This window comes from Poecilia formosa, unplaced genomic scaffold (genome assembly GCF_000485575.1).
Source record: "Poecilia formosa unplaced genomic scaffold, Poecilia_formosa-5.1.2 Scaffold118, whole genome shotgun sequence".
Classification (NCBI taxonomy): Eukaryota; Metazoa; Chordata; class Actinopteri; order Cyprinodontiformes; family Poeciliidae; genus Poecilia; species Poecilia formosa.
In genome coordinates this window covers 671,436-686,032 of record NW_006800057.1, presented here as the reverse complement: position 1 = coordinate 686,032, position 14,597 = coordinate 671,436, and the positions used below count along the sequence as shown (strand labels likewise).

The 14,597-nt window shown below is 37.5% G+C and overlaps 1 protein-coding gene and 1 long non-coding RNA gene across 3 annotated transcripts in view; one reads left to right on the top strand and one right to left on the bottom strand.

Moving 5' to 3' along the window:
* Positions 1 to 1,444, bottom strand: part of LOC107837164 (uncharacterized) — a 12,107-nt gene extending 10,663 nt beyond the window's left edge. The window contains exon 1 of the long non-coding RNA XR_001663165.1: positions 598 to 1,444. This is a non-coding gene — a long non-coding RNA (uncharacterized LOC107837164). The remainder of the gene's footprint in view (positions 1 to 597) is intronic.
* LOC103143928 (C-C chemokine receptor type 1-like) overlaps positions 1 to 12,614 on the top strand; it is an 18,391-nt gene extending 5,777 nt beyond the window's left edge. Inside the window, exons 1-3 of one of the 2 annotated variants that reach the window (XM_007560640.2) lie at positions 8,896 to 9,015; positions 9,127 to 9,299; positions 10,943 to 12,614. In XM_007560640.2, the coding sequence (XP_007560702.1) occupies positions 9,139 to 9,299; positions 10,943 to 11,813 (1,032 nt within the window). In that variant the 5' untranslated portion in view covers positions 8,896 to 9,015; positions 9,127 to 9,138 and the 3' untranslated portion in view covers positions 11,814 to 12,614. Of the gene's footprint in view, positions 1 to 8,895; positions 9,016 to 9,126; positions 9,300 to 10,942 lie in introns of those variants that run through there. The other variant, XM_016675674.1, reaches the window with a different exon arrangement.
* The last annotated feature ends 1,983 nt before the right edge of the window (positions 12,615 to 14,597 follow it).

Here is a 14,597-nt window from a genome sequence, read left to right as displayed (position 1 = left end):
TCAGTCATTTGATGGAGGTGTGTTGGACCAGGGATGTATTTCAAAGTTTGCTAGATGTTGATCATGGAATGGGGGCCCTCTGTTGCCATGTTCCCCATGTTACACACAGGAACATCTTTGGATCGGGTCTTTGGGAAGCTTACAGTCTGCTGTAACTCCTGTTCAAAACTGATCGAGACAATAAACTCCAGGAAATATGCCAATAACTGTTGGAGTTAACATGCTTACTTTGTAACATTACCAAGTACTAAGTAATGACTTAATTCCTTAATATAATCTCATGAATGTAGGTGTTTTGGTTTTCATGTGTTGCTTAGTGTGTTTTCTAAAACTATTAGAAATCTGCAAAAAAAAAAAAAAGCTTAAAGAGCAACAAACTGGTGTATGATGTTACTTGTTTTCTATGCTCAAACTTTATGTAATATCAGTGGTACAAATGTCTGTCGCATCTATATTATAATAAAAATCACAGAAAAATCATTTATTAGCAGACAACTGTAATCTATTGCCTTGTATTATTTAACAGACTTGGAATTATTAACAAGGGATGTATTTCAAAGTTTGCTAGATGTTGATCATGGACTTGGCTCCCTTCACACTGGAAGAAAATGAAAGTAAAAGCTGAGTAGTTTGGATGAGTTTACAGGAAACATGACTGAGCTGAACGGTTGTTACTGAGAATCTGTGATTAAATTCAAAATAATTTAAAAAAGTAACTATCATGGGGCCCTCTGTTGCCATGTTCCCCATGTTACACACAGGAGCATATTTGGATTGGGTCTTTAGATGGGAAGCTTACAGTCTGCTGTAACTCCTGTTCAAACCTGATGAAGACAACAAACTCCAGGGTAATTTTCAATAACTGCTGGAGTTAACATGCTTACTTTGTATCATACAGTAATGACTTTATTCATTAATATAATCTTATGAATCTTGGTGTTTTTGTTATCATGTGTTGCTTAGAGTGTTTTGTTAAGTGACAGCAAAGCAATCACAAAAAAATCTATTAGAAATCAGCAACAAATAAAGCTTGAGCAGCAACAAACTGGTGTATCACATCTTGCTTACATACACACACACTTTATGTAATATCAGTGGTACAAATATCTGTTGCATCTGTATCATAATAAAATTCCCATTATATCACAAGTCTTTCAAGAAAAAGAGCTATTGTCTATATTATTAAACAGACTTAAAAATATATTTGTCCAATGATCAGGATGTTTCTGTTTATGTTTTTTTCTGCCTACTGTGTTGAACAACTTGTAACATGGCATTGTATAGTCTGTTTATTTTTTATTTTTTTATTTTGGTATGCCGTGTATAACAAATGAACTTGTACATAAATCAAAAACTAGCCTGACATCACCTATTAATATGTAAATATATAATTTATGTTAATAATTTCATGTAGTTTTACTCTTGTAGATTAAATAAATGTCTTTAAAACATTCCTTTATCATGACTTGTTTTCTTTTTCATATTAACGTGGGGATTCCTGGAGAAAGTAACTTCTACTATTGTGTTGTTCAACTGCAAAAACTGAAACTGAAAAGTAAACATTTTAAAGAAATTAGAGAAGATTTAAAAGTTTAGTGCATTTCTGTACATATTTATTTACGTCTTGTGAACTGATCACATTGACCTGCTTCACAACTCAGCTCCACCTGACAGCTTGCTCTGCCTCTGGTGAACAACCTATTTTGCTGCTTTTGCCTTGGTGTAGCAGAATACAGCCGTATTTATAAGGCTGTCATAAATATCCACTGTTATGACCTGAAACACTCTACAAAGTGTGTTTCACTCTTTGTTCTGCCTTGTATGTAGAAATGGTGTCCAATCAACTCCACACACGTAAAACTTGTATCATTTGCCTCAGTCCTTGCACGCACAAGGGTTAAAGGCTTCGCTGCCTTTAATGATTTGTTGTGTTGGTTACTGTGACATGAAGTAGGGCCAAAGAACACACAGGAACTTGGAATGTTCCTGTCTGTAATAAAAAAAACAAAACTTACAGAACAGGTACAAGACAAATGGGGTACAAGGTGTGGAAAGAGTAATGTTAGGTGCAAAGAAAAACCTTTAAAAACTGACAGAGGAACCAGATGAACTAATCAGAGGAGATGTGGAACAGCTGTGGCCGAGTGAGAGCATGGGAACTGAGGGAGGGAGACTAAGACTGTGTTCACACTGCAGCCTGAATTGACCCAATTGTAATTTTTTTTTGTCAAATCGTTTTTTTTTTTTTTTTTTTGCTGTGACCATTCACATTTCCAAATATATGTGACCTGTATGTGATTCCTAGTGTGGTATCCAATGAGCATCCAGGACTCACTAGCATCACCTAATGCTCTCACTTTTTGGTTACCTAGCAACAACCTATTGAGTAACTTGAGTCAGAATGTGAAAATTGAAGTTTGTGTCAGTGAAGTGCATCATATCACCACTCCTGGTCCAACTCCACATCCAAACAGACTTATCTGCAGAAATTCTGCTTCTGTATTGCCATAATGCTGCATTTGTATTATTATGATGCTGTGACAATACTGCTGTTGTACTCTAAAAACAGAGAATACTCTAAAAAGTGTATTTGAAGGAATTAAGTTAAATGTTTTTGAACGTAATTGTGTGTCCTATATGTCTGATGTCATGACGCAAGCTTCACCAGGGACAGGTCCTGTACCATCCTGTGGTGGTGCAGGGGTTAAACACAACTCACATAAAGATACCGTGGCCGTGGCCACAACGTGGCCGTCACAGGTTTGATGCCTAGTTGACAGGTCCCATCTTTAAATTTGATGAACTAATGCTTTACTTTGGTTTTGTTATGTCTGCTCCCATTTGTTGGGAAAGAAGCTGCTCATCATTACCCTGTTTCTTGTAAACACACACTTCTTCAGAATTCTCTCATGGTTTGTGCATGCCACAAGTTGATAACTCATCTCAATGCCCTGTGGACATCTGTCTTGTTAAGCAACTTGTCTGTTCTTGTCTAGTTCTCATTTTCTTGTTTTAATGTCTGATCTCCCGCTAGCTGGATGAGGGTGTTGTTTTTTGGCAGGAGCTGTTCGGCTCTTTAACTCACTTCTCACTTTGGAGAGCTTGAGTGTAGAGAGGTGAATAAAGAATGATTCATTTCTTGGCTGAATTAAGCAATAAGGGTCACATTACTGTTTACTCCAGTCTCTGTTTTTCTTTTCTTTTGTTATTGTCATGATTATCCCCAGCAGATGAAGGTAAACTATTGGCTGTTATGTTGTTGTTGTGTTTTCAGGGCCCTTGGTACTAAGAGGAACTAACGTTACGCAGTCATTTCCTGTGTATTGTTGTGGCTGGTCAGCGGTTTGGCTTGCATCAGACTGATGCTCCTCCATGACACCTTTAGGCATTTTGGCCTTTGTCAGTAATAGATTTACTGACACATCAAGCATCATAAGTAAGGTTTGATAAATGAATTTATGCATGTTCATAATTGTTGCTACTTAGAGATACAGAAGTATCAGTATTTAAATAAATGTAACCTATTGATGTTGACTTTGGCATAATTACTTATTTTCACAGGTTACCATTGACAACCGTTTCAGTTGATCGGAATTGACCTCATCGGAAAGTTGGTGAAAACACAGAAACGAAACCTGCAGACTTGTGCAATCATCAATTATTGCACAAGGTGGTCACGATGATGAGGCCCTTGAATATTGTTGCCCAGCGTACAGCGAAGTGCTAACCTGACCCTGGTTAGCGTTCGTCAACAACTCATTGGTGAAGTGAGAGCGTTGCGCCACACAAATAACTATCCGGCTGAAACCAAGCGCTAATGAGTAAAAAAAAAATTCTCAAGATAATTTTCCTCGAGGAGAGGAAACATTCGATGAATCGAATGTTACAACATGGAAACATTCGAAACATTTGATGGAATGTTTGGAAACATTCGATGAATCGTTATGGCCCCGTTCTTCAACTCGGTCAGTCTGCTGCTCTCAGCAGGTCTGAAATGCTGATGTTGAACGGCTGTTTGTAACTCTTTCTTGTTTCTGAGAAGCAGAGGTATTTATTTTCATTTCATCAGAAATGTGAAGCTGCTGAGGTGAACTCACGTCACTGTGGTTTCACCAGACTGTTGGTGTAAGCCCAACGTTCTGCAGCTGGTGTTCTTTTTGTAGTTGTTTATGAGTTCAAGTGTTCAGTTTTAGTTCACATATGACAAAAACCACTGAGTGTCTTTGCATACAGATCACTGAGTGCGCTGCAACCTGAGCTTTGTTTTTGAAGCTAAAAGATGATTTCTGATAACATTTACCACAAGGGAAAGAAGACATCCTTGGTAGAAGCAATCAGAAAACATGTTTGTGATGTTAAATTGCTGTCAAGCTGATTGAATTGTTTTTTCTATATAGACCAAGCATGCATGCCTTATTTCTGCCGTGAATCCTGGACACCACTGCGATAAAAAGTCAGCATAGAACATTCTCTACAGCCACAGCCAAATAGTCAGCACTCTCTCCTCACAAATATTTTTTTTTCTTTTATGAAGGATGCATTCTTTTTCCAGTAATTAGTGATTCACAGCAAGGGAAGATTTAGGTTTTTAATTTTGCCAACATGTTTTCTTCTGCCTGGAAGCAACCTGAAGGTTTTCCAGCTGCACCTGGGCAACAGTTCTGACGAAGAATCTGACAAAGAAACCGATTAGTACTGGCAAAGAGATTTTCCAAACTCAGAGGTTTGGAGCTCTTCCCCAAAACATGAGTCATCAGAATACCGGAGAAGATATGTGTGAACCTCGCAGAATTAACAAGAAGGGTTCAATGCCAACAAAAATGTTTATGGTGATTCTTGAGAAGGATGTAAATAATATTAAACAGGCTGTTTTGAATAAAATACTTAAAAAACTGACGTCCTTACATTGTTCCTACATCGTTTCTACAGTTCCACTTCTAGTATTTTCACATGTTGATACTGAAAAATACTTTAAAAAATATTTGTTTGAATTATTTGTCTTACTAGCATTGCCATTTTTTGAACATGTCTTAGAAGTAAAACTTAATTTAGCTTTAAAATCTTAAACATGAGGGTTTCCAACAACAATCGTGTTACTGCTCTTAATTCCCCTCCATAACTCCAACCCTATTATCATTATTACCCCATTATTACTGTAAGCTAATCTGACGTCATATTTGATTTATAGAGGTACGTCTGCATTCCAGCCTCCACCTGGTTTTTTATGTGCATGTGTGCAGGACGTCCACTACACTCTGTATTTTTCCTGCTGCAGGAGCATCATGAGGTCATTAGTTCAGCTTCACTTTCTTATGAATTCAAATTGTAGAAAACACCTTTAACCACCGAATCAGACATGAAGATATACAACTCCAGCACAGCCTGCAGAGGTCAGCCAGCTTTCAGGTGATGAGCCTGTGTTTCTGCTGCCCCCTGGTGCTCATAGTTAGCTGTTACAATCTAAAAAATATGAAAGTGAAAGCATGTAATGGTGTTTGATATTTAAATAAAAATTGAGTTCTAGCTCCTGTTACTTGAACTAGCACAAACTAACATACAAAACTTTTACTTCAACCCAACCCACATGTCTGAATAAAGACATACAGACATACATATGACATACCTGGATGCACAGTCAGGAATAATTAAAAACTGTGTGAAGATAAGTAAACAATATGATATTTTAGTAACAATCCAGCATTGACCAATATGAATAATGCCATAGAGTTGGACCACCAGATCACATGGACTCCAGCATCAGTTGCGGGATGAAGCAAGAAGAGATTGTAAAATACATAGTAGGTCAGTTGGTAAGACATTATTAATTTGGCATGTTGAACATTTTATTACAGTACAACAATAAATCTTTGTATGTCTTACTTGATTGTAAGGTCCCACATGAAGCAGTTCATCATTGTGAATTGGAAAGATACGTAACGTGGTTTTCATGTTTTTTTGTTGTTTTTTTCTGGATTTGTATTTAGTAAATACATTGAGTTGTCAGAAGCTGTTCACTTCCAGAAATGGAATGTTTTGCCTCTTCTTCTTTTTTAAACTGCTCAAACTGAGTCTCATGTAGGAGAACATCTGCTTTTATGTCTATTTACATATTCTTAGTTGGACACACAAGCTTTGGATTTTGATTGATCCATTTAAGACTATTCAATTTACCCAGTATGCATTAGCATGACACTACCAACACCATGTGCCACCACAGCATAGAAGATCAATTGCATTTTTATTTATAGTTATATTTTTGTTGAGAACCAGCTGCTCGTTTACTCGTCTCCTCCTATTGGAGTCTCGGTTTCATCGATTGTACACACGCTGACTGACATACCACTGCGAGTCCTCTGGATGAAGTGCTAAGACATACAGAGTATACAAAAATATAAAATTGCTATGTAAGTTATGTTGACTGAAACATAACGACTAATCATATTTGACACTTTTGATGTGCAGATGTTTTACACATTCATTATTGCCGAGGAGCTGCTGTCAGTCACAGTCAGATTCATTTCCTGTTCCTTACAGTAATAGAAGCAGCTGAGTTACACTCTGAGCTGGATGATGTGGCTGGAGGTCCGGACACACAGGGAGGATCATGGGATTGCTGAAGGTCACCGCTGGTCAATTCCTCTCCCCACTGTCTTTGGATTTCTCTTATTGTAGGCGAGACGTAATCATGACCTTTTCAGTCTCTCTCTGCCTTTGTCTCTCACAAACATAGAGGGAATGAAGACATGGAGCAGTTAAATGGTATAACCAGTCACACACACACAGAAGAAGGACACATATGAGTGTGTGCGTGTAACTCAGGCAGGCAGCAGCAAGCTGGAACAAAGCTTAACATGCAGAATGATCCAGAGCTTGAACAGACCACGCAAACTGGTGAAGAGTTCTTTGAACTAGAACTTATCACAAGATTCTGTGGAGTGTCCGGATTGACTCATTTAAGACCAAAACAGATTTATTATTCTCTGTTGACTGTGCCCTGCACAAAACTCCTGGTTCCAATCTAAGAGTGAGTAAAAACATAAAGGAACCTCCAGGTGAGCCTGGAGCACCTTCTCCCAAAGAGCGAATCAGAGCTTCAGGTTTTCCCGTAGGAAAGGAAAAGAAAGTAAAAGGTGCTTTGGGACATCCAGGATCCTGCAGGGCTCAAACGTCTGAGGTGATTCCTTTTCACAAGAGGACAGTTGTCATATTTTGGACAGATATCATCAATTAGGTATTTACTTTTCAAAACAAGGTTTTATTTGGTAAATTATAACTTTCCAAGCCTGGCTGTTGCCTTCCTGTGGAATTCCTTTCCTAAAATGTTCTCGCTTTCTCCCTTCGACTCAGATTGTCTTCCGTTGCCAATCAACAAACAGAAGGAGCAGTTGGGAACGATGACGTAGATTTTCAGCATTTTTCTAGAATTGTAGTCTCTCTGTAGTTTTAATGATGGCAGTGGAGGAAGGGAATGAATTCAGTCCTCGTTGGGCATGCCTCCAAATATTGAATTATAGTAACAGTCGCATCTTTGGCTCAACACTTCCTTCTTCTCAGTGGAGGATGGTTGTTCACAACAAAGGCAACTCCCAGTGAGCTGCTTAGTGTGGAACTAACACATTGCATATGTCACAGGCATATGCCATTGGATAAAATTTAGAACCTCAACAACAATCCTTTCTCAACAGAACCTCCAGAGCAAAGTGTAGTACAGGGGTCTGGTTTTTACCAGGCTACAGTTTTCCAATCAGGATCTAACTCTGGTCTACATTTGTTTTTGTGCTTAAGCCTGAGGAAGGTTTTAGGACTGATTTCACCAACGTTCCCACATCACATGATTCAAGATAATCAGAACTCACATCCAGCCAAGCAAAAGTTAAAAAATGAAACCCATTTTCCTTGATGTTATCTACTCAGCCACATGGGGAAGCTTCCACGCTTGACTGGCCTGTTCAGGATCTCAGTTGGATTAACGAGCAAGAGTTTCAGGACGGAAACTCTTCAGACTTAAAAATGAAAATAAAAAATGTGGGAGAGAGAGTTGAAAGAGTTATGTTTTAATTGTTTTTAGTGATGTTTCATCTGTACATATACCCGTGCTTTATGGCCTGGGTGATTTTAGGTTTGTACATTTTTATAATAATAAATCAATTCAGCAAGTCAAAAACAATTTCGACTTGCTGTTGCTGCTGTTGTTGGTTGTTGTGTGTATTTTGAAATACAAGAATTGATATTGAGAAATCATAAGTTTACACAATCTGTAACCAGATATTGGTCAAGCTCATGGTTAACTATGACACAAGAAATTATGGTTTTAAGAACATTTAACCCTCTGACGTCTTCTTAATAGTCTCACCAGAAGCATTTGTTATTGTAAATTTATCTATAATTCTGTGTTTTTTCAGTCAGTTTCTTAGCTACAGCCTCATCACTGACATTTATCCTACAGTAACATCTTGAGTATAATGTAGTCTGTTTACCTCTGAGTAGCTGAACCATTAGAATAATAACTTCCTTGTAAGGAGATGTGTTGACCGACTCTGCTGTCTTTCAACATTTTTGTATCTGCAGTTCAAATGAAAGCAGATATTTACTTACACTGAAAAGTCAGCGAGAACATTTTTTTAGAAATATTTTTGTAACTTTGTCATACAGTTTAAAAGACATTCATCCCTGATGCTGACCGAAATGTATGTAAGATTGTGAATTTAAGGAAAGTCACAGAAAAAAATTCAGAAAAATGTTTTCGGCAAATTTTCTGGCCTGGCATGTAACAAGTAAAATTAATTTTAGTAATTCTAACTGATCTAAAAACTGTTTGGTTTGATTTAACTTCAGACATCGAGTACAAAAAGGTGTGTCTTTTTATTCAGCGCATGGATCAGGTTTCAGCTGTAGACATACAGGCACAGACCTGCTAACAAAAACAGAAGAACTTCCTACTTTGGTAACTTGTTACTGAGGGTTTTAGTTATCAGACACACATCTAGAATCTGAAGCTTCTGAGCTCTTCAAGTTGTAAGTCAACTAATTTATTTCCAACATATATATTTTTGAATCATTTCATATGCTCCTATAAGTATGACCCTGAACGTCTAACTTTTTGTTTTTATTTGTGGCTGACTTTAGGTAAAGATAGAAATGTTACCAAACAGTACAAACAGTACTAATGGAAATGAAGAGGTTCCACCATGCAGCAGAGACGGTGACAACAGGCTGGGAGCTCAGCTGTCCATCCTCTACTACTTCATGTTCGTCTTCAGTCTGCTTGGGAACGGGCTTGTTCTGTTCATCATCTACCGGTGAGTCCAAGTAAAGCAGAAACAAGGCTGATCTAATCAAAATGACGAGTCTAAAGAACACAGAATAATAACGGAATTAGAATCAATGGTAACACTTTATTTGAAGGGAGGTGAATAAGACTGACATGACACTTTCATAAACATGACATAACATCTGTCATGAACATGAATAAGTCTTCATGAATATTAATGACTGTTGTCATAAGGCGTTTAAACTTTACCTTTAATAACATAAAGTTACCTCATTTTTAAAGTGCAGTCAGTAATTCTTTTATAAAAAATTTATATCAGTAATGATTTCTTGGTTAATGTCAAGTTGTCATAACAAAGACATTTTGAATAATGTCAACTTTGTATTAAAAGTGTCATAATTTACCGAATGGCGCTTTATGACAACAGTCATAAATATTCATGAAGGCTTATTCATGTTCATGACAGGTGTTATGTCATGTTTATGACAGTGTCATGTCAGTCTTATTCACCCCCTTCAAATAAAGTGTTACCAAATAAATTCATCAAACCCCAAAACAACTGAAAAGCAATCCAGGCCAGACACAATGAATATTGCTTCAGGTCCTGGATATTGTGTTCGATACATTTTGCCTAGAAGTTGGACTTTTCAAGTTCAAGTTACTCTTCAGCTATGGTTGTGACATGAAGTGAATTGAGAGAAAGGTCCAGAGTCCAACATTTGCAAGACTTTCACAGATTTAACCCTGTAGGGAGACTGGCTGCACTTTTAAGAAATACATTAGCTATCAGACGAGATGTAATGAATTACGTCTGTTTCTTAATGGAAAAATGGAAAACATAGGCCAGACAGATTCACTGTGGAAATGTTTCTGAACATTACAACAAAACATAAGCATGAGGTGGACAAAGACATACGATACTAGACTGGAACTAAATTTGCTACAACATAGCAAATAACATACAAAATTTTCCTTTCACAACTTAGTGTGTGTTTTACCAAAGATAAGAACACACAGAAAAAATATGTCAGAGCTCATTTCCATTGTGGACTTGAGGAAACATTTAATACAAAGACAGAAGAAAAGACAGTAGTTATTGGCTTTGGTCCCAAAGAAGCAAGGTTAGAGACCAACCAGGTAGAATTCCAAAATAGCAGATGCCGTTTAGTGTAAGTATTCACAACTGATCTGATTCATGAACAGAAGTCGAGTTTCCCTTGTACAGTCAGAGCTGTTCTTTGGTTTTACAACTGCTTGCTTAAAATGCTCTGCAGTAACTCCTATTACGTTTGATTTGACTTTTTCTTTTTTGAAATGTTATATTATATGAAAATACATACGTGATATTTGCTTTAAGAACATAATGGAGTTATTTACTAAATACAGGCCCAACTGTTTTGTGAACTTCATCCACAAAAATAATTAGAATTAAACTTTATTACAGATAAAATGGGTTGTTTTTGGAAAAATGTATATTTTCAAAAATGGGTCACATGAGCAGGTCTTTGAAGTGAACGGATCCTGAAGATGTTTCGTTTCGAAGAGTCAGAAGTCCCATCATTGGTATAGTGATGAAGTGCTACCTGTGGTTCTATATCCGGTCAAATAAGACCAAATCTGCCAAAAAGCAACTTATAAACACTGTTTCTTTCTCTCTGTCTGTCATCCCAGATTCGAGAGGCTGACCACTGTGGTCAACATCTTGCTGGTCAACCTGGTGGCGTCCTCCCTGATCTTCATGAGCAGCCTTCCCTTTGTGGCTGTCTACATGCAGATGTCTGAATGGATTTTTGGCTCAGCTATGTGCAAGATCGTCTTCAGTGCCTACTACATGGGTTTTTACAGTTCAGTTTTCTTTTTAACTCTGCTGATGTTTGACCAGCATCTGGCTGTTGTGTATTCGCTGCCTGCTGCTCATGTGAGGAACCAACGTTACGCAGTCATTTCCTGTGTGGTGGTGTGGCTGGTGAGTGGTTTGGCTTGCATCAGGCCGATGCTTTCCCTCAACACTTTCACGTATTTAAACAATTCAATACATTGTGATTATTATCCCACTGATGTCCCAAATATGGATGTAGTGATATATGCTGGGTTTTATATCCAGCTTTTTGTGTTCTTCATCCTCCCTCTGGCTGCTATTATCTACTGTAACGTCAGGATTACAATCACAGTCATATCAACAAGAATAGCTTCTAAATTCAAGACAGTCAGGCTGGTCGTAGTCATCATACTGCTGTGTTTTATCTGCTGTACTCCGTTCAGTGTTGTTGTAGTGCTTCTGGAACATGGACCCAATAGCTGTGAGGAATCACAGAAACTCGGTTACGCCCTTCAGATCACTCGTAACATGGCATACTTTTACTTTTGCATCAGTCCTTTCTTCTACACGTTGCTAGGGACAAAATTCCAAGATTATGTCAGACAGTTGTTTGTGAAATGTTTCCCAGGATTGAGGAAGGACATTTCTCTGCCTGAATGCAGCCCAGCTACCCTGCCAACAAAAAATCCAACAAACGACAAAACCTTGGCCTGCAATGCATAAGTTTTAGGGTCAACCATCGTCAAAGTTGGACTTTTCAAGTTCAAGTTACTCTTTAGCAATGGTTGTGACCTTGCTGAAGAGCAATGTCCCAATGGTGGGACACACCATTGTGTCTCACCATTCAGTAACTCTATAACAGGGGAGTTTCTGATCAGGTTCCTAAAGTTAGAAGCCTGTATGTCCACAGCTCAGCTGCAGTGTATCCAGATCAAATGCAAAAAAAGCTAATGTAAACTAGAACAAAATGGTGGACAACATTCCCATACTGTGTTTTACTTCTAGTTAAACACAGCATGTTAGATTATATGCAGCTGTTTACACAGATAAACATGGCAACTTCAGGTCACTGGAAATTGCATCTAAAGATGAACCAAACGTGGTTCTTCAGTTTATTGATAAAAAAGTAGGTTTTATTTGTAGCCTTAAAAATGCATTTTCAGGTGTGCTTCCATTTAACTCAGATGTTGTAAATTAACTTAATATATAATTAATTTATGTATAATGTCTAATCAGGAAATGGCTGTTTCCTTTGGCTTGTATATCATTCATGTGATGCAAATCCATGTGCACCTTACCTGCAGGCGAGTTGGCATCGTGTTGGATCATCTATCTCTGCTGTACAAACCTCACAAAGTCATCAATATAGTCAATATAGATGTTTTTCTGACACTTTCATTCAACTTGTTTTCTGCGGTTTTATTTTTTAATGTTTGTTTTATGTTATGATGGTGTAAATTGTAAAGCACTCTGGTCAACTGCTGTTTTAAATGTGCTGTGCAAATAAATTTGTGCAAAATCCTTTTTGAGTAGACTTTGTGTACATTTAGAGCATTTTAGTACATTTACTCATCTTTACTGGGAGTTCAAAGTAAATCATGTGACTTGATGGACTTCATGAGAGGTCAAATTAAAATCTGAAATGACAAGATCAGATCCAACAACTAAATTTGACTGAAAATCTTCGGAAGAGGTCTGCAGACAAGAAACATCTCTAGAGTCTGGGGCAGTTCATAGGGCAGACATTTGGTCAAGATGTCGAATAATAACAGAAATGTGTCAAAGAACTACTGAATGCTTGAACTGAGACAAAAGTATTAGTTTAAGGCAGAGCACACTTCTGCAGCCAGATAATCTGCCTTATATGTTTCAAACACAGGTTTGAAGGCATTTATCATGACCCCATATTTTTTACATCATAAAAAGCTGTAAATATAGCACAACATCAAGATCCAGCTGTCTTGTTTGTATAGTTTTATGTGTGAATGTATACATTTTACTAACCACAGCAGGAGCATGATATTATTTATTTAGCCCAGCATCTTTACAAGTCCATCTGATTGATGTTGCAGAGCCGTCGAGGTAATGGGTGTTTGTTAATTCAGGTCAAAGGTCAGATCAGTGTGTATGAGTTAGGGTAATATTATGGCTGTACACACAGGATGGGAACCCGTCTGAACCAAATCACACATGGAGCGATGGATCTGCAACAGCTTAAATAAGTCAGGGAGCTTATAGACACCAATCAGAGCTCTGCTGCCCTCTGGTGTTCATAATGAAACATTACAGCTGTAACAGTGGATTAGAATAAAATGGAAATCAGCAAGTGAGTACTAATGCACCTAAAAAATTGGTCTATTTCGTAAAAGTGGAATATTTTTGGGCAGTCAACTCAGATGTTATATAGAATCATCTCATACATAGAGTGATATATTCTAAGCCTGTGTTTCTTGTAGTTTTGATGTTTATGGCTTATAGATAATGAAAAAGCAAAATTTAGTGTGTCAGAAAACTAGAAAACGACATATAAAAAAGTTATTAATGGAAACTCATGGCGTGTCTTAACAAGCTGGGTCTAATGTGATATTTTAATTTTCTGAGACATTAAATGTTGGTGTTTCTATACCTACAAAAAAAAGTTGAAACATTTTATTCATTTTGTAATGAATCTATACAAAACGACAGTTTCTGAAGTAAAGTGAAATCTGAAATTTTGCACTTTTATGTAATTTTCAAATTTTTTGAGATGTACCAGTATGGCAGAGGAATTCAGAAATAAGATAAACAGAAAATGATGAAACACTCATCATTCTGATAACATCAGTGTGATTATAGATCAGCTCAGTTTATTCTGTGGACCTGCTGGACTCAGGTTCACTGCAAATACAACCTCCTTCCTCCTCTTTCGGTTGTTGGCTGACAGCAGAGTATTACTCCTGTGGACACCAAAAAGACGCCCTCTTGTCCTCTTGTATAAATAACACGGATCCGGGGGCAGTCAGTCTGTCTGTGGGCAGTTTACACCCTCTGAATCAATGCAACCACCTACAGCTTTGGGGAGATAAATACATAAACCTAAGATTCAAAATGGGTGTCTGTTGCCCTTTCAGACCCGGTGGTATTTCAAATGTACCTGTGTCTGAGTTTATTATTGGACTTTTTTTTTTTTACCTCTTTTGGTAGTTTATCCCGGATAAACTAAAATAAAACGCAAAGGTAAAATATCCACACAAAACAATATGCACAATTTTTTTTCTAATAAAATCCTTAACTCTGACATGACAATCAATATTTTACAATTTAGTCACTATAATTCCTGGAAATATTGTTTTTATCTTTTCTTTTCTTTCTTTTGAAATGGAAACACTTTTTTTGCATACAAGTCACATAATCAAGAATTGTCAGCAGCAAGATGTTTCCACTGGCGCAAACCATGAAGAAGACGACAGGAAGTAGTTCCAGTCCTCACCCCCCCTGCTCTGCATGTTTTGGATGTGCCTCTATTCC